Raw genomic sequence first — 26,326 nt, forward strand, 5'->3', positions numbered from 1 at the left:
CTGCCAGCAGTCAAGGACCCATCTCAGTATAACCATTAAACTATGGGAAATTATTGCCTGTAGTCCTAAAAACAGATAGTATCATTTATAACCCTTAAGTATGCGGAAAGTCTGCTGCTAAAATCTACACCACCAATGGGGAAAGCTTCTGTAAACCCTTGTGATGCTTAGACTGTGGATACACTGTTTGTGTAAAGAATAAGAATCAGCCAAAACCTTCAGAATGAACCTATTCTCCCTTTTCCAAGAGAGACTGGGGAGCCATGCTGACCAATAGGACCTCCCACACTGCAAAACTGCTGCACTGCACCACATGCAGAAACAGCATCCTTGTGCTCCTGCTTGGTCCCAGCCATCAGGACTCTCTCCTGTTTTTCAAGAGCAATTGTGGGGTAGGAAAATCCTGACAGTGATGAGAATATGAAAGGGTGTTCAAGGCTACTGGCCTTAGGAAAATGGATGTCTGCTGCTCTGTCTTCTGTAACATCTTGTGTTAAGAGAAGAGCCTCATACTGGTCTACACACAGCATTTTGTGTCTGTTAACTACCCTGACCCTGCATTGAAACATCACCTGCTTATTTGACCTCTCTTTTCAGCAGGATTTTTCTGGTGTGTAAAATCTTAACAGGGACATTAGGATCTTAACAGGACTCGCAAAGAGATAGTGAGGAGATATTAAACTTGTAACATGGAATAAAAGGAAGTTTGAAAAGTTGGGATATTAGATGTAAATAGCAGGGTCTCAGTGAAGTGCAGTGTAAACACAGCTGCTGTGTGGCAGGATGGCCAAGTGCCCATTTCCATCAATCCCAGTTGGTGTAAATACCCCCAAGAAAAACAAAAATTATGTGGTACCAGAGTCACGGCCCAACAGTTTCTACAAGGTGAGTACCTAACTGGTAAAGAAGCTGTGGAAGAGCAGAACAATACTTTAAAATGAGATTATCCAAGCACTGCTGCCTGCATCCCTGACAGACCAGTGTAGGCTTTTCCCTATGAGTTCCTCCCAGGAATTGCTCAGTTTTAGCTGCTCAGACTATCCCATAGGCTGGAGCAGATGTCAGAGGTTACACCTGATTGTTAATTTACTTTGTGCTACTGCAGGCCCATTACCAGACACTTGCCCCAATGGTGTACAAGTAAAGCTGTTGTCTGTTCTGTCTCATCAAAAGCACTGTGTGTTTTACCTGGAGACTGGGGCTGCCAGGGGTTCTGTGCTCATTGAGAACTGTCCCCACTTCTGGTCTGGAGAAATGGGCAGAGACAGCTCAGGGCCCCTGCCTGAGCCCAGGGGAGCTCTGCCAAGAGGCTGGGTGAGTGTGGAGGTGGCCAAGCACCAGGAAGGGATCCCTGGGTCTCCCTGTGAGTGATGCTTATTCCTCTGCACAGACAGCCTGACCCATGGCCCTGCTGTGTCCAGTGCACAACCTTGGGCTCTGGCAGCAAAGCTCTCCTCCCCAGCTGCCAGGTTTAGTGATGCCTTGGGTCTGGGGAAAGGCAGCTGAGTTACTGCAGCTGTGTGGAGACTCAGGAGTCCCACTTATGCTCTCTTTCAGAAGTTACCTTTGACTATCTGTCCTCTGAGAGCATCACCCTGAGACGGATCCTTCTGCTTCCGCCTGCTTGCCTTCGTGTAGTTGGCCGCTGACATTAAGCACCTTGGACATTTGTGGCCTTGCCTGACAGCTCTCACTGTACCCAGGGTGGTGACTGAGGGAGCAGGGTGAGGAGCAAGGCTTTTCTCTGCCCTGCTTCACTCTCACTGCAGTTCTGGGAGTGTAGCATATAAAAATGGGGAGCATTCTTGGTATCAGATCCTTCTCCTTCCTGCAACGCTGCACACTATGCCATGCAGCTCTGCAGAGCTGAGCCAGAGTGCTGCTGGATTCCTTATGGCTTCATTATGGCTTGACACTGAGCACTGGGGAATGAAAAATAGATGATGTGGCTGTGACACTTGCTGTAACTCAGCAGGGAAGAAGGAACACACCCTCTTGGGAACCTGCCTTCCCATTCCTCACAGCTTCCAGTGTTGTGTGCTGCCTCACAGAGTGTCTGGCACTGACCTCAGGAGCTCTGAGGCTCTGCTGTCATGAAAAGCAAATAGCTAAAATTGTATTTTACAACAAGCTGCTCCTGTGAGAATTTAGCAGGGACAAGTTGAGGCTGTGACCGAGGGAAGCAGCAGCAGGTCCCACAGAGTGGGTTCATTTTTCCTCAGAAAGCAACCATTGCCTCCCTTTCCTTGTGCAGAAGCCCCAGTCCTGACCCAAGGACCTTCTGCAGATAGGCAGTGATTGCTCTATAGCAGGAAAATGTTGAGCTGTCATTCCCTGGTTCTGAGTCATCCTGCTAAATTTGTGCACAGCAGCTGGCTGAGAAGGGGAGTGGGAGATGGAAAATCCCCTTTGGGATCAGGATAACAGTCAAGGAACCAAAGTGGTGGTAAAAAAATAAGTCAAACCTCTGAGTGAAGGGATTTGAACGTGGGGCTGGCCTTCAAGATACCTAGATAGAGCAGAGGGAATCCTCACTGCTGGCATCTAACATCTAAGGAGGGTTTATGTAAACCTGAATGCTGCATAGTTGAGGTTGCCTATGTATTGGGAGTTTAAGCAAATGCCAGCTGAAAGGAAATAATTTTGTCAGTGGTCTGAGGATGTGGATGCATGACACATGAGAACTGGCTCAGAACAGCTGTGCTTTAATTGGACATTTTTCCCCATTGTAACTAGTTTCACTGCAGAGTTGCAGGATGCAGCTTTTTGGGAATGGAAAGTGATGGCTGTGGTTCCACTCACCTGTGAGCTCCCTGTGCCTGGCAGGATCATTTGTGCTGGCACAGAAATGGTGTGTGGGGCTAAGGCAGCACTGAGGACTTGGGACAACTCAAGCCTGCAGTTTTGTTTTTTGATTCTGCAGAGACTTTCTCATTTGAGGGAAATTCCTAAAATTTATTGCTGCCACTGGGTACCACTTGTTTAGATAATGTCTGTGACTGTCCCAGTGTAAACAGGCAGAGGGCTAATGCAGGTCTGGCTGGAGGTCAAACATGTCCTGTAGCAGAGCCAGTGCAGTGGCTCTGCCAATAGCCTGGCACACAGCACATTGTGGTGACTTTTCTCAAGTAGCTGGAAAAGGCATCTTGGCCACATGCCATTCACAAGCTAAGGTGAGAATTAGAAAAGGTGTGTTTCAGTGACTCATAAATAGCTTAACACATGCTGACAGAGCAGCAGCTCAGCTTTATCATTTCAGTTTTGCATCCCTAAACTGCCTGTTAGAAAAAAAAAATTAAAAAATCAGTGCTTGAAATGTATGGGCTAAATTCAGACCTCCTGGAGCAGTATCAATCCTGGTAGGTCAGAATCCTGCCCCAGCTTACTAACATGATGGGAAAATTCTCTGCACCCACCCTCTCTCTCTGCTCTAACCTTTCCTCAGTCCCTTCTGTGGCTGCAGCTCCAGCTTTAGCTTGTGCTGAGCTGCATTCTGTGCTGTGCCAGGTCCATCACGTGTGCTGTGTGTGCTGTGGTCCAGGTTTTGAACTTTGCCTGTGGGAAGCAGACAATCATTGCAGTGCTTGACCTTCAAGGTCTCTGGTAATGCCTGATAAAGAAATACCTGGGTGATTTTCCTCCTGCATTTTACTCCTCTTTTGAAATTGTACCCATTGGTCATCCATCTTTTGTGATTTCCTCTTTCTTGCTGTGCTCCACAACAATATTCACATAATAGTGCTTCATCTTTGACTTGAACACTTCTTATTCTTCCCTAATTTGCCAGATTATGCATGTTTTGGAATGGGATTTGCTAGAATCTTTATTCCATTTTACGTGAAATATCTTCAGCTGCTGAGGAAAGTAGGATTTTTACTTTCTCATAGGGGAGCAGAGTTCTCCACGGGCTGCTAATCACTCTGAGCTGCCTGTGGGCTGGCATGCTGTGCTTTCAGCAAGAGCAGGGCAAGGCCATTACTGAGTGTGTAACACATCAGCAATGATTGCTGTCCCTGGGAGCCAGCCGTGTTACCTGTCACTGGTGTGGTTACTGCAAACTGGTGTTGCTAACTTTTAGAAGATTTGGGGACTTTCTTAAATCCCTGGGCCATTATGTAAGAAGGATAACTTGGCATATTTAAATTTCCTGGTTCTGATGGCTGCAGAGAAAACCTAACAACAGAAACCTTTAAAGATGCTGGACTGTGAGTCAAATGCAAAAAGGAACCCAAAATGTGTTACTCAGATTTGGATTTTCTTTTACAACAAAGAGTGAAGAAAGTGGTTCTGCCTTGTAGTCAGCAGAGCCTAAGCCTTGTCATATCAACTGCCTTCACCATTTTTCCTGAAACTAGGAACAGCAAAAAATCTGCTCTATCCCATGAAGGTGGTGTGTGGTATGTGTACATCCATGTGCAGGGGGCTGCAGAGCAGTGGGACATTGTGGCCTAATGGGGAACGACTCAGGGTCCTCTCTGCTCACACTGTCAGCCAAACGCTCCTGGCATTCCTCAGTTGTCTGACTTTGTTTGAGTATCTTACAGAAACGGTTTTTTTGATGAAGTCAGAGCCTTTCCTTGCAATTTTCTTTTCATAATATTGCCAAAATACTTCAGCAAAGCCAAGATACTTTAGAGAAATGTACACGTAATTTTAAGGAAAATAGCATGTTAAATTTTTATTTCATTTTTTACTACTGCCCCAAAGTAATAGTGTGCTCTGAGAAAGAGAGATTTTTTTTTTTCTTAACTCTCTTGCATTTTGGTGAGGACTACACTTCATGAGTATCAGAAAAGGAAATTTTCCAGAAAAAAAAATCTTAAGTTTACCTGGAAAAAAAAGGTACCCACGAGGAAGTCCTGTCCTAACAACCCAGGATTTCAAAGGTGGCTCTTATAAAAGTCTTGTAAATCCCATCTTCAAATCTCTTGAAACATTAATTTCCCTTTACCTACATAGCCCCTTTATAACTGTGCTGTAATATTATTATTTAATACCTAGCTTTTGCCATTTTCATCCTTTCAGAAGCAGCAGGGACAAGTCTGTGTGCAGGTCTGATAAAAACCCTGTAGGCACTGGGAATTGCATGTTTCAGAACAGTGGTCTTTCCAGATGTGTCTCTGTGCACTCCTCAGTCATGGGCGCCACTTAATGAGTGAGGGTCTGAACTGTGGTGTGGTGATAGTGGCTTTTTTGTCATTGGAGCAGCTGTGAATTAGAGCAGAAAGCGTTTCTTGTACCATCATTCCCAAGGCAGGCAGTTAGACAAGTACCTGTCTTGATGAGGCTGTGCCACATGTGTTGTATTAGCATGCCAGAATAAATACACTTCAGGTCTAGACAACAGTAAAAGGCTCTGTAAGTGTCACTGGAAGCAGGCAGATGGGGAGGCTCGTGCTTCCACAGATGCTGTGCCCAACCTCAGATGCCCTCTGGAACATTGGGAGTGAGTTTGCTGGAGGGGAAGGGGAGATTGCTTCTTGCATGGTTGGTCTATTGTACTTTTACCCTCAGAAAATCCCCTTTATTAAGCCTGACAACTTTTCCCTGTGAGGTGGATGGATTGGTTGCACTCCTAGATGAGGAAAGTGGCCTGCCAGTTGTTGGTGTTTCACGCAGGGAACTGGGGGGAAAGCCAAGAGCACATCCTGAATTTAGAAGCTGCACCTATTCCAGCTCTGGCTTTACCTTCGTGGCTGCCTGCTGAAGGCAGAGGAGCCAAGGGGCTGTTGGTGGGCAGAGCCCAGGAGCTGTGCTGGCCAGCAGGCTGGTTTGCTGCCCACCTCCAAACCCTGGCTCAACTGTGATCTGCTGCCCTCAAAACTTGGGTCAAGCCATCATTACCTACCATGGATTAATAACCTCAATTACTGCAGCCCTGTGGGTCAGATCTTGCATTACAGCCCTTTAATTTGCCTTCTCTTCTCGCAACCTCTGAGCCTGGAGGGATTGGCAGGTGGGGGAGATCTGCCTTCCAGTGGGTTTTCCCTTGGAAGGGCTGCAGACGTGAAACAGCGACCACAGCTGGCAGAGGACTTGAACCCACCACAGGTGCACCTAGAGGGTGCACAGGGTAATGTTCCCTGAGCAATTGGATAAAGGTGAGGCAGAAGTCTGGATTTCAAAGATGCTTCCTCACTGGGTGTTTCCCTTAAAGAAAAAAGGGCAGGTCTCATCAGTGGGGAAATTGTCAGTGAAGAGGGACTGAGCTGTGCAGTCCTGGACATGCTCCAAAATGATCTGGAAGAGTGAGGGGATGAAGAATAGACAAAATCTTTGGAGTAAATGAAACTGAGGTGGACACAAAAGAGCTGCAGAAGGAGCATCTGCTGAACTAAAACCAGTATTAACTGGGGAGGAGTGCAGGGTAACACACCCATTGATGAAACCCAAATATATGGGGGGATATGTATGCATAGATGTATATGTATGTATGTGTATATATATATGTATATATACATATTATGGTCACTCAGGGTATGGGGTGCTACTAAGGTCCATTTCCTCACTGGAGAAAGACCACAGAGAAAGTGTGAATCTCTCTGGAAGTGCTAGCTCAGCAGATGCAAGCAGAAATTATTTGAAAAGGTACGGAAAGCAAATAGGAACTATCGTCCTGCTGTGCTAGAAATCCCTGGAGCACTCGCACCTTGAGTACTGTGTGCAGCTCCAGTTATCCTGTCTCAGAAAAGATGTGATAGAACTAGAAAGGCACAGGAGACAGTGACAAGGTCAGTGGAGCGTGAAGAGTAGCTGCTGCCCAGGGAATGATGGAACAGATTAGGCAATTTCAGGTGCCTTCAGAAATCAAACAATTGAGGAAGGAAATACAACAGGGGTGTATAAACCCATGACTGTTATGGAGAACATAAAATTACTATTTCACAATATAATCTTAAAATTTTCACCTTATAAGTTAAGGTGAGAATTAAATGGAGCTGTTGAGAAGGAGTTTTAAACTAATGAAAGCTTTTTCCTGTCACATGATTAATCTGTAGAACTCCTTGCCAAAAGATAGTGAGAAGGCCAGTGATATTGCTGGTTTCCAGAAATTACTGTAAAAAATAGTTGGGGAGAAATCCATCAAGGGTTCTTAAACACATTGTGAGACATCCTGTAGATGAGGGCATCTGCTGGGCAGTGGAAGTGGGTGGAAGGAACAGTCTGCCTGCCTCTTTTACCAGAGTATCTGCTCTGAACTGCTCATACTACTGCCAAAATATTTGGAGGTGCCCTAGAAGTTCAGAAGTTTCAGTTTTCTACTGAAAAAATATTCAGAACAACCACTTCTCCCTAATTCAGACTGGAGACATTTGATACACAAAGCCTTCTTTACATGTAATATTAGATTTCTTCATAATGTCAGAAAATTCAGCTCCTGAGTGCTCATTACTATAAGCTTTTTATGTGTCTGAGGATAAACGTATTAAATAATCAAGGCTATGGGACATCTTTTCTTTTGCTCCAGAACCTGCTTTGGTGAGCTCAGAGGGGCTGAGATTTTACCAAGTCATTCTCTCCAGCAGGACCCGGAGTCTGTGGTTTCTGTTCACTCTTGTTCAGAAAAACAACTAAGAAATTAATCTTTCTTGTCTGATATACAAAATCAAACTCTGTCTTTCTTTTCGGTCTTACATTCTATTTGCTCTCAGAAGGTGTGTGGTATACTTTATCCATAGTAGAGTTTCCAGCAGAATCTTTGCCTTATAATGAGTGCAATTTTATACTGATCAGGAAGAGGCTAATCCTCTCATTAAATCATCAGATTGAGGACTGACAGATGATTCCCTACTTGTCCACAAATTTGTTGTGTGACCTTCAGCAAACTTCTCAACTTTGTGCTGCAGTTCCCACTGTCTCTGGTGTGATTGTGCTTTAGTGGAGCTGTATGTGGCTGGTATGTCCCTGATACAGATTCCACCATCCCTCCCTGCCAGCAGTGCTCTGCTTCATAAAGAAGGGGAAAAGGGTAAGCAGAGATTCCCAGAGAGCACAATGGTGACAGTGGTTTGCACTGAAAAGGGCTTGGGCCATTTTGGTAGATTTTACACTTGCAAGGAGAGGTGTTGTGGAGTGCTTTTCAACCACCACGGAAGAATATACAATCACTGATCACATATGGAGCCGTGGACTGAGATTTGAGAGATGAGCACCAAGAGATGAGCAAGGAGTTTTGTGAATTTACAAAGAGAGGGACAAGGTCCAAGCTCTGCATCAGCACCAGCTGGGACAGAGCTCTTAAGGTTAATGGGCCCTTTCTCATCATATCCGCCTGTGTTTGGCCAGAAAATACAAGGGTAGAGACTTGCAAAAAAACCCAAACCAACCAACCAGAAATAACACACCTGCACAAGCTGTTTCTCTGTGTACCCATGACAATATTCAAAGAACTCCCAGTCAGTATGGGTGAAAACAGAAGAGCACAGAACCAGCACCTTGAAAGATTATTACTGCTTTTGTATGAATGCAAAGAAATTACCTTTCCAGGCTAGTTTCTTCTTGGAGCTTTTGCAGATTTTCTTTCTTTTTTGGCTTTTGTAACTGGTGAACTCATACACATTGTGCTATTTTAATACCTAGCAAAGAGCCTTGTCGGCTAAATCACCTTATTTTTCTCTGATCAGAGCACAGTACATTCCTCTTTTTAGTAGAAGGTATTAATTTAAATTCCATAATCCTAAACATATTCTCGTTTCTGTTCAGTGTTTCAGAAGGCCAATGGCATTTTAATTTAATAAGGGAGAAACACATATGACACTGTGTTCCCTGCAAATGTCTTCTGACCTCAGTGAGGCTTCCACAGCTTTCTCTGTGTTCCAGCAAATACAATCCCTGCTTTTATTCAAGCCCACTATCATTTCTAATACCTGTGTTCTACCAGTGTTTACCAGTGGCTAAAAATTTAAATATCTGTAGCATTTTCATGGTAATTTTTGAGATGTTATTTGCATTAATATTTAGTAGTGTGAGCTCATCAAGGGAGCCATAGTGAGATTTATGCACCACTGTGTCCCATTGAAGTATTGTTTGGGTACATGCTGTCCCTCTGCACTGAAATACATTTTATTTTGGTTTACCTTGTTTTCAGATTAAAATGAGTTAACACATCTAGCAATGTCTCGATTTATGTCAGCTCCATTTATCTTTTCCAATTCTTTAAGCTTTGTTTACTGGGCTAAGATTTACCTAATTTGGTACATGAGTATTTTGTGGCATGTATACACTTGAGTCATAGGTATCACAGTTCTTTCTTTACCACTTTTATGCTTCCATTTCGCTGTCTAAACTTACTTAAACCTACTCAGTTTGAAAGAGTACATGCTTGTTGCAGTCCTTACAGCCCTTCTTTGGAAATGTCAGGTAATAATCATTCTTTTCACACGTTTGAGTCTGCCCCCCTTCCTCTAACGTGAGTCAGGAACTGACCCCTTAGAGTGTGCCCCACAAAGGCTGGATTATCAGACTTTCTGCAAGGTGATGGAAACTCCCCAAAGGACTGGGGATTATTTTATTAGTGGCTTTATGGGTAATTTTGAGTAGATTTTCCAGGAACAACTGTGTTAGTTTAATGAACAGAGGTCTCAAAATTCAGCTACCTGTTGCGTTTTCACCTTTTATTCTTACATCTATATTGTGTCCAAGATACTTGTCCTTGTGTGTTCATGGGATAAATCTGCACATTCCCATGCCAGCTTCATATGTGTAACACCTAAGTGCAACTCTTTCCTCATAGCTAGCACTGCACTTCAGTCCTGGCATCTCTAAATGAGAGCCCCTCATTTACAGCTCGATATTGGCTAAGCAAGGAGGGCACCCTGACTTTGGATCTCACTGTACTGTCCTTGATCAGCCAGATCCAGAATTGTTCTCATCTCAAACATGCTGCTGAAGCGTTTGCAGAAAGAGGACTTACATTTTTGTGCTATTACTGAAGTACTGGAGAACCACCAGTTCTGTTTTATGGCTTCACTGTGCAAACTAATTCTGGCCTTGCTCCAGCAGGACTACAGGCTTGCTCTCTGATGGTCAGGCATAGCAGAGGACTGAAGGACAACTCTGGGTGAAGGGGAGAGGCAACAGCTGTGGTCTCAGTTTGGAATCTGCCCTGACACAGCACTGTAGTCTTTCATGACGGCTGTGGAGCAGGGATTGCTGAGGAGTGTGATGGAGCAATGATCCTGGGTAACTGGGGACATGGAGAAAGGGCAGTTTCATTCAGCTTTTTGCTATGACTTGGTGCATCTGCAAGGTTCTGTCTAAAACAGCTTATAAATTAAGATGGAGTGTTGATTTTTTTCAGCCTAAGTCACAGTGGACAACAAAAACTGAGATTAGCATGAATCCTAGAGATTAGTCAGGTATACCTTCCATCCTTCTAACAGTCCTGAACTGTATGCTACTTGCCTTGCTTCTAACTAAGTGCCGTTTTTCAGCATATGGAGTTGACTCTAAAAATAAGAAAGTAAGAGCTACAATTTCATAGAACATTTAGCATTTTAACTGTTTTTTTTTTACCCTTTTCTATTCAAGAGTAAAAGTAGAACTGTGGGGTATTTATTGAGGGCATGAAAGACTCTAGATGCTCTCAAAAATATTACTTTTAGCACACATGCTTGACATATTCTCACACCTAAACAGCATTTCTTTTATTATGCCTGGTTTGCCTTAGTACTCTGATTTAGATGTTAACATCTAAGTCTGTAGCCCCACTCTTGCATCCCACTGAAGTGCTGGCCAGAAGCCTGTTAGATCCTAGAGTGCAGTTTCTGAAAAAATGTCCATCTCGTGAGCTGGTCAGAGACACCTGGTCACTTCTTCCAGGTATTAGGAGAAACAAAGTCAGAGAAGGCTTTCAAAGGTGGTGTGTGATGAGTAGGTAACCCTGATTGTGCACAAGGTAATAATTCAGTGAGAAATTCACCCTTCTGCTGGGTTCCTGTTTGTCCCAGGGGGAGCTACTTTTGAGTGCACTATTAGAGTTTACTCAGGTGAAAGAGTTCTTTAAAACGGCTTTTGTACATGATAGTACTATTTTGTCGAAGGAGTTTTTCTTATGTGCTTTCCAGCCTTATATTGTGGGTTTTGTATAATTTTGTGAACTGGAGACAGTTCTAAGGAGAGCATCTTTCCCTAACCATCCTTGCATGTGAGATATGTGCCCTACCTTTCTCTGTGCAGCACCAATACTGAGTCTTGAGTCTGCAGTGCTGGAACAGTGATAGTTTAAAAATGGGTGGAAAAGAAGGTACCTGGAGTTTCAGTGGAGTGCCCTTTGCAGGAAGCTGGTACTTTGGGGTAGGTGGCAAGACGGAGACTCTCTCGTTTACAGCGTGTTCAAAAAGGAGCACCCCTGTCTGGGCACCCGCGCCCACGGGTGCTTTAAGACCAGAGGTGTCTCTTCTTCCCGGCCCCGTTGCCGGTCCCGGTTCCAGCGCCCGGGAGCCGCGCTCGGTGCCCCCCGGTACGTGGTGCCTCCTGTCGCTGGGGAACCCGCGGGCACCGACCCTGCCCGGCGGCGGGGCTGTCTCCTCCATCCCTCCCTGCCCGCCAGGACTCGCAGAACTTGATCGCGGCGGGCCCGGGGGAAGGCGGCGGAGCGCCGCCGGCCGGGCGGAGCGGGGGGGTCCCGGCGGCGCTGGCGCTGCCCGCCCCGGCGGGGGCTGTGCCGGCAGGGGGCAGGGCTGGAGCCGGCCGCGCGTGTTTCTAGGGCTTGACGTCCTTCCAGCCAGCCCGCCCCGCTTCCCGGCACGGCCGGCCCTCCGCCGGCGGACAAGTCCCGAGAAGTGGCGGCGGGGTCCCCCTCCCTCCCCCGGGCGCGGCGGGGCCGCGGCGATGGGCCAGGAAGTTTGGCGACGAGGGGGCCCGGCGCCCCGCCGCTGAGAGCCGGCCGCTCCGGGGCCGGTCCCTTTTCCGAGGAGCGGGAGGGCGACACAAAGTGAAATCCATGAGGATTCTCGGGCTTCTCCTGGAGAAAGGCTCGCATATGCTGCAGTGTCTCTGTGGAAGGCGCCTGAGATCCAGCCACAGCCCAGGTGGGGAGCGCGCGTCCTTGTCCCCGCCGCCCTCTCCTCCCCGCCCGTCGCCGCTCGGCCCGGGCTGGCCCCGTTTCCTCGCCGGCCTCCGCCTCGCCGGCGCCGCGCACAGGTGCCGGGGGTGGGCCGGGGTGGGCCGGGCGCTGTCCGTGGTGCTGACCCCGCCGCGCGCAGGTGGCCGGGTTGGGATGGGCCGGGCTCTGTCCGTGGTGCTGACCTCGCCGCGCACAGGTGGCCGGGGTGGGCCGGGCGCTGTCCGCGGTTCTGACCCCGCCGCGCATCCCCGGGACTGAGTCCCCTGAACTCTGCGTCCCCAGCCTCTGGATTCCCAGCCCTACCCTCTGCTTAAGCCCGCCTGGAGCTCCCACCCACACAGAATCCCCACGTGTGTCCTTTGTCCTCATAGAGAGTCCTACCTCACTGTTGTTCCCCATCCCACCTGCAGCCCACTCAGGTCCTTTTTCTTCATATGGGACTCCTGTATTCTCATCCCACCTGGACCCCCCAACTGTGCCTTCTGTTACCACCTGGCCAATATGGGTATAACCTTCCTCAGAGTGCCAATGGCCCCACACAACTCTAGTGTTGGCCCTTCTGCAATAGCTCTCTGTACTTTGTGATTCTGGTAGTAGTAATGTTGTAGTGGTTTTCTGGTGGAGTGTGTTGAATGTGTTTTTGAATGGGGATGTACTTAGAAGCAGAGAGAAATCCCTGCCTGCTCCTGATGGGGGGCGTGAGGATACTCCCAACTCCTCTCTCAGCTCCTAGACTGTTGGAGAGCATTTCACTAGGATGGGAAGAAAGTGGGGTGAATTTCTGAATGATATTCGTGATCCTAGACATTTCCCCTGACCACTTTTTTTTGAAGAGGGGAGTAAGTGCATGAGTGCCTTGGTTTGTTGTAGTACTACCCCTGAGTTTTAGAACGGTCTTGTTGAAGCTTTTAAAGTGGTGTTTCTACAATTCCTTCTGTGCTACATGTCTTTCTTCCATGAATCTGACTTTCCTGGTCTAAAACACTGGGTAAATTCCTGTGGAATGAAATCCTGTTATTATTATTATCCTGTTATTGTTATTATCAGGATCTGTAGAAGCTGCTAATTGGATGCTTATGAAGATGTGTCTTTTAGAGTATTCTTTCCTACTGCTTGTGTTGGGCTTTTTTGTGAGATCTTGGTCCTAGAAGAGAAAAATGTCCATGCCCACCAGTGCAAATGCTCAGTGTTCTCTTAAAGAGAAAGACTGTTCTTAGGGGAACACTTGCTGAAGTAGCCTGGATTCCCTTATGGCCTTACTAAGAAAAAACTCTTACTGGTTACTGCCACCCATTTATGCCTCAGTAGCCTCTTTCCTCCCATGACACTCTTGTGTACAAGTTGCTGTCTGTGACAAGCTCATGGCAACAGGGGAACCTTTGGGAGACAATGCTGGACTCCCTTCAAAGCATATTCTGCCCTGCTTTGAAGACCAATATGATAAATAAATAGAGTAAATTATGGCTGCACGTGGAAGCAGTACACACACTTGTCTCTTTTCAATGAAAAGCTGTAATGGAGTTTTCACTGTAGTGCTATGTGTGAATGTTTTGTGTCTTTTGGAAACCTGAAGCAGTAAAGAGAACAATAAAGTACTGGTAAAAGCGGGTTGGTGCTCAGGCCATGAGGGATGCTAGGCTGTAACTTCAGTGAACTAGAAGTCAGTGATAGTGTCCTAACAGTTTCCTGGCTGAGCTGGTTTGGCTTTACAGGTGGATCCTTGGAGTGTGCTTGATGCATACGTGGTGCCTGAGTCTTTTCTTGCCTCCCCCATTCTGATGAATGATACTGAATATTGCACAGTCTTTGTATTTCCTGATGTTGTGCTGAGCTTATTTTCCAGGTACTAGCCCCATGCACCATGAGCCTGACTACTCCAGATAGGGTCTGTTGCTTTGAATCTGGATGTAAAATACATTTTCTCTCCTTGGCTGTGTTTTTTTTAATTTTCCATTAAGGTTGGGGTTTATGTTCTTGAAAAATGCTCAATAAAAACTAAAGCTTCCACCTATAAAAGGGTAACTGTGGGGTGGGCCTGCTGGTGGATAAATCTCCTTGCTACTTCTTAAAAAGGTGAGCATGCCCCAGGAGACAGGTGTACACTCTGGCAACAATTCTAAAGCTGTAGTGTTGTGCCCAGTGTGGCAGTGTGAGGCCAAGCCAGTAAGAGATGTAAACCAGCAAAAGGATTATAAAAGTGGAAGGACTGTGGAAACGTGGACTACAACAAGCAGTGGCACAGAGTGTTGTGAGCTACTTACGTGTCCTTGATCCTCTGATCTGAAGTTATTCTGAGAGATTGACCAAGCCTTTTGCCTTCCTCATATCTATGGTTTCTTTAATGCAAACAACTCATAAGGATGTAAGCACACGTTTAAAGTCAGATTCATATTTGTGTGTTGTGCTGACTCAGAGCCTTAGACCACTCCTGATTCTGACAGAAGCTAATGCCTGAAACTTCAAAGAGAGACAGTGAAATGTTGGAGGTAATTGTATAGTACTGTTCAGCTCTGTTGTGATGTTAGCAAAAATATTAGCAAGATATTTTTATTGTTATGCAAAGACCTCTCACCTCCTTACTGCAGCTAACTCTAGCCTGTTGTTTTCTTATGCTCCACTTCTGAGGTGTGCAGACCTTGTCTTGTGGGCAGGCTGTGGTTGTTTGAACAGCACCTTGCAAAATGGGGCTTATTGGGTCTCCAAGTCACCACAAAAGTGCATATAATTCATAGCAATGCAGAGTAAGAGATTTATCTTCTTTCTTTGTGAATTTCTTTACAAGTATTTTAGCACAGCAGCATCCTGTATCATCTTTCTGGTGCTTCACTTGTTATCTTTATTTCAGAATTTGCAAGCTTAACTGTATTGCATACACAGAGATATTTCCTGTTGTGATGGTGCAACCACAGTTAATTTTGTTAAGTGTTTTTTCCTTTAATTTATCTTCTCTGCTAACACACTTTCCCCCTTTGCTTAGGAGATGTGGTTTGCCAGTCCAGATTTTTTTTTTTGCTTTAGGCTTCCTAGCCAAAATTATGAAACAGATAGTGACTACACTGTTAAGTTTGAGGTAAACATTAAATAATGACTGCATTGTTGTTGTAGCTGTTAATAGAGTTGTGAAAAACTGGTTTGGGTGACCTGCACCTAATTTGCAGCCACTTTGATGTAAAAGGCCCTGTATTCATAGACTGCATAATATCAGCATGGAGGTTTCTGCTAGTGAGTGTGTTTCAGTCTTCTTCTATATGGATTTCATACTTGGTCCTATGAGTCGTTCTGTCTCATGCCTGTCCTCCCCTTTGCTCCTGTACAGACTCTCCTGTGGGATGCATCATTGCTAAAACCACAGATACTTCTCACAGCATTCAGCAACAATGCATTTTCATCTTTATTTTCAGTTGTAGAGGTTTGGTTGTTTCCAGAGACTGATCTATTCTCAAACATTCATAAGAGTACTTCTCAGTTTAAATCTTTGTTTTGTGAATTGATGCCTTCAGTACAAATTAAACTCATATTGAAAATAAATCCTGAACTTGGCTTCCATGGGAGTCTCACACTGGTGAAATTTGGAGATGCTCCTGGAAATATACTGATTGATGCTGGCTTTATGGCAAATTAAAGTGATGTCTGGCACAGTAGGTCTTCATATTTCTTCAGGCATCACAACACTAAATTTGATATTTGGAGCAACAGGAGCAAGCATTCTGCCTAAGTAGGCAGGGTCAGGCTTTGCCTCTGCCATTAGCCAGTCTGTTGCTGCCCATATGCATCTTTGCATTTTCCCTGAGACTTTTTGGGGCACTGTCATAATATGTCTGCACGTGCAAGACATCTGCAGTTGCAAATGGAGTCACACACATAGGAGGTACAATCGCATATTCAAGAATAACATTTGGCTTGTAAGTGGAACAGGCACTCCTTTGTTTGCTTGTGCAGTCACCTATGCATCCATCTACATTTTATTTCCATACTCAAACTCTTGAAAATTTTCCCACTGCTGTTTATTCAAGTAACTAGGAAGTTACAGTGTACCGCAAATACTGTACAGTTCAGTTTCAAATTACTGGAAGCAACAACTCTGTGTATGTAAGTGACAGATAGTGAAACCTGCAGCTCCTTGCTGAGTTCAGGGAGCACAGAGAGGCTTTGATCTGTGGCAGCTCAGAGTGTGGATGTGCATTGTTGGAGGGAGATGGGAACAGTGGCTTAGTGGTGCTGAGCTGGAGCTGGGAGTGGGTCAAGGCTGAGCCATCTGTACATTTTCCTTCCCACACCAGGTGTCCTGCCTGCCATTCTCTGCCACTGCTATGTTATATTTTGTTCAGGTTCCCTCTTCCTGTTTTGCATTCTTAGAAAAGTAACATTTGCTGACCAGTGGAAGTTAAGTACCTGTGCTGTTCTGGGATAATGCCTATTGTTGACACTCATATGCTAGTGGGAAGAATACCTTTGTCTGATTTAGTTTAATTCAGCTGGGAAATGAATTAAACAAAACTATGAACAATCATTTTTATTATAACAGGAGCACTCCTCTGGGGTATTATTCAAGAATAGCTATAGCATTTTAAATCCACACTTTCCTTTATTCTGAAGTAACCCTCTCAAGCAGACATTGGCCAGGCATCTGTCCTGGAAGCCCACAGTGTTTGTGTGTCTTTGTGAAAAATCCTCCTGACTGAGCTAGAAATTACGAAATTTTCAGCATTTTTATTTAGTGAAGTTACTTAGTTTCTATTATACAAAAATTCCAGAGATATAAATGATAATGAACTTACTTATATGCATATAACTTTTTAAAGCGCTTGCAGCCAGTTCTGTGTAGTTATGCAAAGGAAAGTCTTTGATATTATGCAGGATTTTATTTTTCAGTTTGCAATAAAGTATTTCATAAATCTTCAAAAGAAATGCAGGTCCAGGAACTCCCTGGGTGTAAAGTGGCTTAGCAATGCAGAGCTGTCAGCCAGATGTCTGAGGTTACAGAGCTGGGCATTTGGAATTGTTGGATCTTCACTCAGTCTTCTGAATATTGACAGTTGTCTGGGTCCCACCAGAGCGTCACTGATACTGAATCATATTTGGAAAATGTTCTGTTTTCTGTGAATGAGCAAATACAAGCAAAATAAGAGTAATTTGAATTTTCTTAAGTCGCTGTAATCAGGATGATAAGCAGTACCCTGAAGGAGAGGTTGGCTGGTTTATGGCACTTCTCACCTGAAGGCAGGCATGGTTTTGTAAAGGAATAAAGCTTAACTTCCTTCACTTCCCAGTCTCAGCCAAGAAAAGAATAAGAATTTGTCTGAGGTGAAACACCATGTAGTATTGTAAAGCATTACAAATGGACAGATTTATAGGAAATGTTAATTAACAATATAATGAAATAACTTTCTGCTTTTCCATTTGTTTTCCTGAATGTGTGTATAAAATTCTGTGTTCCTGTTTTTCCACTTGAAGAGTAAACAAGAAAATCTGGGATCAAAGGCAGACATTTAAAGTTGATGACTTTCAGAGCAGATGCTTTCAGCTTAGGAGCTGCGTGACTGTCATTAGGTCATGTCCATCGAAGACCAAGGAGCATTTCTGGACACAGGTCTCAGCTCACTGAACCATCTGAGTGCATGTTTAACTCTCTGCATGCACCTAGTCCCAGCCAGAACGATTGTTTTAGATGAGTGGTATATATCATCCCTAAAATTCTTTTTGTTTTCCCTGTTCACAGAGCATTGACAGTCACTTGTTTTATGCTTCCAGCAGATCCCTCTGGATGTATTTCACAGCCATCGGTTCCCAGATGGAAAGCCCATTGGAAAAATGAAAAGCTTTAATGAAAGCTGTTCATTAAAGACATCAAAATCTTCCTGCTTTGTTTGTGAGAGTGATCTACTTTTGGCTCACTGAACTTCATCTCAAAACCAAGGCACTTGTCTTCCCACAGTCCTTTCTGCTGCTTTCCAGAAGTAACCTGTTTAATTTTTTACCAAACTGATGCTAGTTTTAAATTTTTTAGTCCAGGTTGTGCATATATCATCAAAAGTTCAGCATGGTCTGAAAACTAGATGAGATTTCTTGTAGAATATAGATTTTTTTTTCAGTTTTAAAGACCTCTAAGTTTATTGAGTACAACTGTTAACCCAGCACTGCCCAATCCACCACATCTGCAGGTCTTAAATACCTCAAGGGATGGTTACTTCACTGCTTCCCTGGGCAACCTTTTCTAATGCTTAGCAACTTTTTCAGTCAAGAAATCTTTCCTAATATACAATCTGAAGCTCCCCTGATGCAATTTGAGGCCATTTCCTCTTGTCCTGTCCCTTGTTACTTAGAGACTGACCCTTGCCTTGCTAGACCCTTCTGTCAGGGAGTTGAAGAGAGCAATAAGGTCCCCTCTGATTCTCCCTTTCTCCAGGTTACACACTCCCAGCTCCCTCAGCCACTCCTCATAGGAGTTGTTTGCTAGACTCCTCCCCAGCTCTGCTCTGGAGCTGGATGGAGCCCCTCCGTGTCTTTCTTGAAGTAAGGGGCCCAAAACTGGACACACAAGTTGAGCTGTGGCCTCATAAGGGTCCAGTACAGGGGATGATCACATCCACAGATGCAATGGTAGCGTGCAAAGCTTTCAATTGTGTGAATAAATGTTTGGTTAATAGGCTTTTAAATAATTCTTCTTCCCCTTGGAGGAAAAGAGATGTGTAATGTTTATAATAAAAATAGTGTTTCTTCCCATAGCCTGAAATGGCATGGAAGGAGGTAATCATGTTTTGTATGGCAAAGCATTTTTTTAAATGGCATGTTTATGCCTTTCTAGCATGGTGGCTGCAATTGGCTGCTGGGCCAATTTGCATGTGCTAAATTGCAGTCCTGGGGATCTGTGAAAACAACCCAGCAAAGCCAATCTCAGCTGGGAGCATGGAAGCCGCTGCTAAATTTGTGATGAGCCACCCCCAGGCCCAGCGTGAGTCATTATCATTGTTTTGTTTTCCAGAAGTCGGTACCAAATGCTTCCAGGATCCAAAGCATGGATTATCTCTGGAATTGTATTTGTTCCCTCAAAGCTTTGTTTGTTCCAGATAAGAGGAAAGAATAAGAAAAAAAAAGCTGTTTAAAAAAAAAGAAATAATTGTTTCCTTATTAGTGTTCTTTTCCTGCTTTTAATGTGCACTCACAGCCATTTGTTCCCTTGAAAACTTACTTGTGTATGGCCCAGCAGCCACTGCTCAGTCCTAATCAGTTTGCTTTGTGCTGCCAAGGGAATGGGGGAGCAACAGTAAGTACAGTAGGATGAGATGACTGAAGTCACTGTTTGGCTCTGGCAGAGCTGAGGTGGAGAGTTTCTGCTGTCTCTTCTTCTATTTGCCTTGCTGGTTTCTCAGCAAGTGTTTTATGTGTGTGGGACCAGCTGGGGCATCCATTTGCTGTAGGTCAGGACTGTGATATGAGAAGTGCACTGACCTGATTCTCAGGGTCCTACACCTGATGCCCACTTACTGGAATTGCTGGTCTTTGGGGAGATAGGACAAAGTGTTGAGAGAACAAAAGCTCCTGCCCCGTGTTGGGATTGTGACAAACAGTCACTTTGTTCCCAGCTTTTAGCCCTTGTTTCAGGTTATCTTCTCAAAGAGACTTCTTCAATGTGCCATGGACCATGCAAGTGTTCCTGCAGGGACTGTGGGTGGGATGCAGAGGAAATGCTGGGTCCTGCAGAGGAAAGGTCCAGGAGTAGGAAAATGCATGTGTGTGGGCATACAGAAGCATACAGAAGTGATTAAAATTCAAAACTTCAACATACAGTGGGTGGAAAAGACGTGGACAGAGCGGGAAGCCTACATGAGCATGGGAATGGAATAAGGAGCTGAGAGCACTGAAAAAGAGCAATGGAGAAAGGGAACTTCTAGTGAAACTGGCTTAAAAATGTAGTTAAACATGCTGTGTTTGCTTTGAGGACAGGAGTGCCCAATCTGGCGTTCCCTCCTCTGTCTCTGATTTTCAGGGTGGGGAAATTTGCTGGGAGGATCCAAAGTATGTCTGGACAGAGGACAGGCAAAGCAGTCTTCCTTATGGGGCTGAGGGTGGATCTGGAAATACTTGCACAGAGCATTCAAACTGGAAAAGCACAAGGATCAGAAGTGTCCATGACACTCCACAGTGCTCAAGCCTCTCTGTGGTGTTGGTGTATCTACAGATAACCACTGGAATGGTATTGCAACATCCTCCATGCTGCAAGTTCCTGCTCAAGTTCTGGATTTCCTCTTTTGTTGCAATGTAACATGAAAACCAAACCAAAGGAAATAATGATTCTACTGCTGGTGGGACTAGACAGCCAAGGTGCTACCACTACTTTTCTGAATTCCTGTAACTTAGTGTTGCCATTGTTGATCCTCTTCTGTGGCTTTTTGGTGGTGGAGAGAGTGGCACGTGAGCCTATGTCAAATCACAGCAGTGAAATTCAAGTGCAGACCCTGACAGACTGGGACACCTTCCTATGTCCCCTTGCTCTCAGTTCTGTGTGCCCAGGCCCTTTATTTCCCTGCTGCTTCAGTTTAGAAATAACTTAGGGGTATCCTGGGTGGTGCATTTGTGAGGCTGGAGGACTCTTAGGTGTTGTTTTGAAAGGCTGATTTCCCCAGGTATTTATGCTCAGTGCAAGCAAGGTATAATCTTTGTAAATATTCAGTTTGTTGATCAGACAAATAAGTATATAAATATTCACATATGGCTTAATGTCTTGTGGCTGTGCTTGGGTGTTCCTCTCTAATAAGTGCAATTTACCTTTAATGGATAAGACAAAGAAACCTGGTTTGTTTTTTCCTCCGTTTCTGCATTTGCTGGAGTTTCTGTGATGAATCCTTTACTGTGCTCACCCTTAACCTGAAGAGGCAGTTGTGGGAATATAAATCATGCTTCCAGATGCTTGCAGGCTGCTCAGCAATGAAATGCACTTTTCCTGCCCCACCTCCCCTGCTAAATGGCTGACACACATCTTAAAACATCTTGCTGGAGATCTGTTTCTGCCCTGCAGCTCGTTCTCAGCACCTTGCCTGAGAAGGTGATGGGACTGTGTTTTAGGGCTGGTTTGGGGCTTTGTTTCTGAGTTTAGAAAAGGTTAGAATTAGAATAATCAAATTTCTTCAGGTGGTATGTGAAACATGAATAAGGAGGGCAATTGAATGGGAGCAAATCCTTTCCTGAGGAAACACTTTAGTGAATGAATTTCACACTTGTTTTGTGTTTCTGGCAGGTGGTGGGTCTTGCTGAGGGTGCTCCCATGAGAGCTTCTCTCCTACTCATCCACAGCTCGAGCCCTTTGGGTTGATACTTCTCTGTCTAACACGCTGTTTGTTAAGGGATTCTCCCACCTCCCAAAGAAGGTCAGAAAAAACACTTCCTAAATGATAGTCTGCTAAATATAAAAATATCCAAACCAGAGACTTTTCTTTGTTAGTAGTGACAAAAAAAAACCACAACTCCATACTGGCAAAAAGATCCAGACAGGCCCACTGCTTTGTGAAATACCCATGGGTGCCTCTTGGGGACTGTGCTATGGGCTGTCCTGGCATAAGGCTGTGTCTACTCAGTGAGAAGAGTTCATTGCTTATATGCATGGCCACTGAAAAAAAGGGTTTCAATAAGAAAGTTGAATTTTGACAAGGGACTGGCAGGTGCAGAGAGAGAAATGCAGAGCCCTGAAGTGTGCTGGGAAGACACTTATGGGTCTAATTCTCACCCAGAGCAGGGACAAAGGACTGGTAAATCCTGCTCACTCAGCCCAAAGGCATCACTTTTCTTCCTCTTCTGTCCCCCTGCTCACTCATGTGAGCTCTAGACTCATTGCAAGTCTCAGACTCACAAGATTTTCCCTGCTGCTTCTCTGCTCCTGGTCTAAGGAAGACAGCACAGTGTTGGGGAGGAGAGAAAGGCATTGAATCTCTATTATTTATGGGACTGTTGTTGATTTGGCTGGTAAAATGCTGCTGGGATTAAACGTTGGAGGAATGATGTGCTTGTTACTCAGCGAGCACATGTTGCCCCACTAAGTGCCAAAGGACAGTCGTCTGTTTTAGCACTTCTCGTTAAGCTCATTAAGCTTTGAGACTAAGTGCCAATAAGTCTTACTCCCTACTTCATCTCTGCTTTGTGCACAATGGTGTTGTGTTATAGAGACAGCTCTTCACTGGGTTTAGTGTAGCCTGAAAAGAATTATTAGGAAAACAATGAAGGACACTTCTGAAAAAGTCACCAATAGAAAGATATAGGGAAGTAGCATCAATTAACAGAAAAATATAGGAGCAATTAATCTGGGCCGGAATAAAATGCCCATCTAGCCCAACAGCCTTCCTCCATCCACATCAAACAGTTGGGAAAAAGTAAGAAAATATGATCTGTCCCCCAAATGCTCTCTCAGCTGCTTGCTATTTTCAGCTTAAAAAATTATCTGAGTCAGACGTGGTTCACAGTACGTAAGAATTCTCAGTGGATTTCTCTTCTGTGTACTTGACCAGTCTCCCCTTGAGTTCACATACATTTTTAGCATCACAGTGTCCTGTGGAAAGGATTTCCCCAGACCTGTTACATGAAGAAGCCTCTGTTTTCCTTTGTTTTGAACTCGATTCCTGCTAGCTTCGGCTGATGCTTTCCAGAGACCAGAACTGACCGAGATAGTGAATAACAGACCCCATCTACTTGGGGTTGCAGAGACCACAGGCATACTTTTGCTAAGCTGTTTGAAGAGCCTTGGATCTTCTTGTTGCCTCTCTCTAAATCATTCCCAGTTCTAGTAAATGCTTGTTGCAATGACAGGAGCACAACAGCACACACTTGCCACAAGTAAGGCATTGCTTTTCTTTGTGGCCAGGGGCTCAAAACCAATGGGGTCAATTCAGCTGGAGAGACAGCAGTTGTCATGTGGGGTACAGAAAGGAAAGCAGGCTGATGAGCAGGCAGTTGAGCAGGCTGTTATGGCCAAATGGTGAGCTCTGTAGCTGTCAGTCCCTACAAGCTTGTGATTAAAGTGGCATCTCAGGCTGTGGGTGGACACAGCCTCAGTGAGGCATTTAGCAGGAGGTGAGGATGGCCGTGCCAGAAACTCTGTGTGTGACGGAGCATGGGGGATCACCTTGAGACACAATTTCGGCTTTTGGATGCTTTGAGCTCTGTTCTGCCTGGTGAGCTATGCTGGCAGCTGGCTGCCCATGGACCAGAGCAAGAGTGGAGGAGCTGGTTTGACTCTGATGTGGGATGCTGCCTCTCACATCCAGAGGACAGAAACCAGGATACCTGGGGTATAACTGAGCTCCTTTCATAGAATATCTCAAGTTGGAAGGGACCCACAAGGACCATGGAAATCCAACTCCTGTTTTGGTATGCATCAGCATGGTGAGATGAGCTGCAGCTCAAACCCCATTGATTGCATTGACAAGATCTCCACCAATGTAGGGGAAGCCAGGGAGAGTTGCTCAGTCTGACATTTAGGCTGTGGGTACCTGCACATAACTCCACCTTGGGTGCTACCACACCTTCCTCTGCCTTATTGCCTGTCTGTAGTGTGGAGACAATGCTGCCTTCTTTGCAAAGTACCTGTGAGACTAACCCAGGACCTGTGTGGACAACTGAAGGATTGTAAGTCTCAAAGCTGTTTAGTATTACTCTGTCTGTACACTGGAACTGGGGAAAGGGGCTAGGATTTTAGGTACATAAGAGAAGATGCACTGTGAGAATTTTAGAGTACAGTTGAAATTCCTCATTTGCACTTTAAGAGGCATTTGAGACTCCCAGCCATCCAGTAAGCTCCCATTAAAAGCACATGCTTTACAAATCCTCACATAAAAGTATTTAATGTTCGGTAGGAGTGCAGTTTGCTAGGGAGAATATGCTGGCTGCCTATTAAGAGAAGCAGATGAAGGCAATTGCTTTCTAAGGGTTAAGTATGACCTGGTAAGCCAAGGCCTGCAGCATTAGCAAGTGCCAGCCAGCAGCTGGAATAGCTCAGTGACAGGATAACAAGTGCCCTGTCCTTCCACTCCTCCAAAGCATGCCTCGCTCAGTAAAGGTTTCCAGCGCTGAATCAGCAGCAGCACAGGGGGCTCTCTAAAGGGCTCAGAGTTAATGGCTTCTGCACACTAAAGGTTAATGGTGGTATCTCAGGAGGTAGATTTCAGAGGAAAAAGGTTTTTTGACACTGTTGTTGGGGTTTGCTTATCCTCTCTACATTACCTGCAACAGTGTGCTAACGCATAGGCAAAGTGGGCTGTGACCTCAATCAGCTAGTTAATTTTAAGCCCGTGCTTAAGTGATTTGCTAAAACTGTGCTTATTCAGAGAAAGAAACCTGATTGTATTTTCATTGCTCAAGCTAGGTGAATGGTAACATCTAAGTGATTTTAATGATAAAGGGGCATATTATGATTTGAAAAATTATTTACATTCCCATGAAGAACATTAGTATCAGTCAGTATATCTGATGATTGATAGCCATGTTCATACTTTGCTAATAACCCCCTCAAAGCTACTTGAAATACTGTATTGTGCATTTACATTTTTATCTCTGTAATTTTGAGATGAGCAGAGCTCATTAAACCAAAGTATTTTTATGTCTTGTGTCAATAGAAAATGCTCTTTTAAACGCTCAGAAGGAATTGGTTACAGAAATATGGGAAATAGAGGGAAGAAACTGTTTTCCTTTCATGTTCAGTACATTCTTCATCCTTTTGCTTTTTGATGACTAAACTGTTCTGTATTTGCAATTGAAAACTGTTGATTGGAAACTCTTGTGAGACTAACATAAATGGGGCTTGATTTTGAAAAACACATTCGTGATCGTTTGCCTAATTTGTGTGTGCAATTAGCATGATTGCCACTGGAAATGGCCATCTGAGAACAGACTGTTGAAGACTTCTGTCTTTTTCTGAACTGTTTTCTCTCTCTTCTCCTTAAGGTGCCAGCTTCTATGATGTCTAAATATTACCCATGGAAGTTTAATTTGGTAATATGTTTATTGATATCCTTTCATCTCTTACCTCTCCACTTTGAGGTATTTGTTAAAAGACTGAGAATGATTATTTCCTTCTGCTTCCTTCTCAAGTCCACTTGACACAGCGTTAAAGAGGTTCTTTCATCTAAGTTGTTGATCTTGCAATTTAGAGAGTCAGATCTCACTAGCAACTATAGACTCTTACATGACCATAGTGATATTAAAGTAGTTTCCAGGTGTGCACAAAGGATTACAGCTCTCACCTGTCAGGTCTTTTACTCCCTCCTGAGGAAACCCATACTCGCAGGGGACATTTACTGGTGATGAGGTGGAATTGTTTATTTTGCTTTGTTTTAAACATGTGATGAATTAAAATGGTAAGATGGATGGGTCTCTAGAGTATTCCATTCAGGGAAGCTGAGAAACCTGGTTCAGGTTAGTGATTTGAAGGGCATGACAGCTCAAGACATCTTTGAGCTGACTTGGAGTCCTTTTTGTAGGAGCATGGGGTCAAAGTTGCTCAGTGGCTTCACTGCTGGGTAAGAGAAGAGAATGAGCTTGTGAACCCGGCCTCTGGGGGCAGTACTCTTACTGCCTCCCGATGCTGGTGCTGGGGATTAAGCCAGTGGGAAAGCAGCCCATTGTTATTATTGGTATTTTAAAAATGAATTGTTTTTAATCAAACCAGGCTTATCTGAGTCGTCATGGGGCTACACAAGTGCTGCTGTTGTCAGGAGGGAATCAGCAAGAAAGGTGTAGCCTGAGGCAGGGAGAGGAATGGGTGGAATTGCCTCTGTTGGCAGCTAATCACATGTAGGTGCGTTTGAAGCAATGGGGCACTGCTCCGCTGCTGGTGACATTCACATCGAGTTCATTGCTCCTGAAATGTTCTCCATCCTGAGGTAGGACTAAGTCAGATCTAAAGATTAGGTGTACCTTCCAGTCTGGGGTGTAACTCAGACCTACAGCTGCAGAGGTGGGAGAGCCATGGCAGTGTACAGAAGACAAATATCCCCTGGGTCAATAATGATGGGATGGAGAGCACATACTGCCTGATTGCTTATTGGCTGTGGCCTTTCATGAAGAGTAAACTCAATTTTCCCAGTATTGACAGCTGTCTGGTGGAGGGGTCATGCTATGTGGCAGGCACTGAACTGCCAAGAACAAGCACCCAGACACAGTATGTCAGGAATGATAGCAGCAGTGTATTTTGTTCTTTTCTTCTGTGCTCTGTCTCCTTATTGAGAAGAAACCATTTCTAGGGATTAGACATTAGTTATGTCAATCCTGGCCTAT

At 44.7% G+C, this 26,326-nt stretch overlaps 1 protein-coding gene across 2 annotated transcripts in view; it reads left to right on the forward strand.

The window, feature by feature from the left end:
• Window positions 1–26,326, forward strand: part of FGF12 (fibroblast growth factor 12) — a 218,459-nt gene that overhangs the window by 68,534 nt on the left and 123,599 nt on the right. Inside the window, exon 1 of one of the 2 annotated variants that reach the window (XM_033068851.2) lies at window positions 11,834–12,032. The exons of the other annotated variant lie outside the window; for it this stretch is intronic. Coding sequence (XP_032924742.1) covers window positions 11,945–12,032 — 88 coding nt within the window. The 5' untranslated portion in view covers window positions 11,834–11,944. Of the gene's footprint in view, window positions 1–11,833; window positions 12,033–26,326 lie in introns of those variants that run through there. 2 annotated transcript variants of the gene reach the window in all.

This window comes from Catharus ustulatus, chromosome 10 (assembly GCF_009819885.2).
Source record: "Catharus ustulatus isolate bCatUst1 chromosome 10, bCatUst1.pri.v2, whole genome shotgun sequence".
NCBI lineage: Eukaryota > Metazoa > Chordata > Aves > Passeriformes > Turdidae > Catharus > Catharus ustulatus.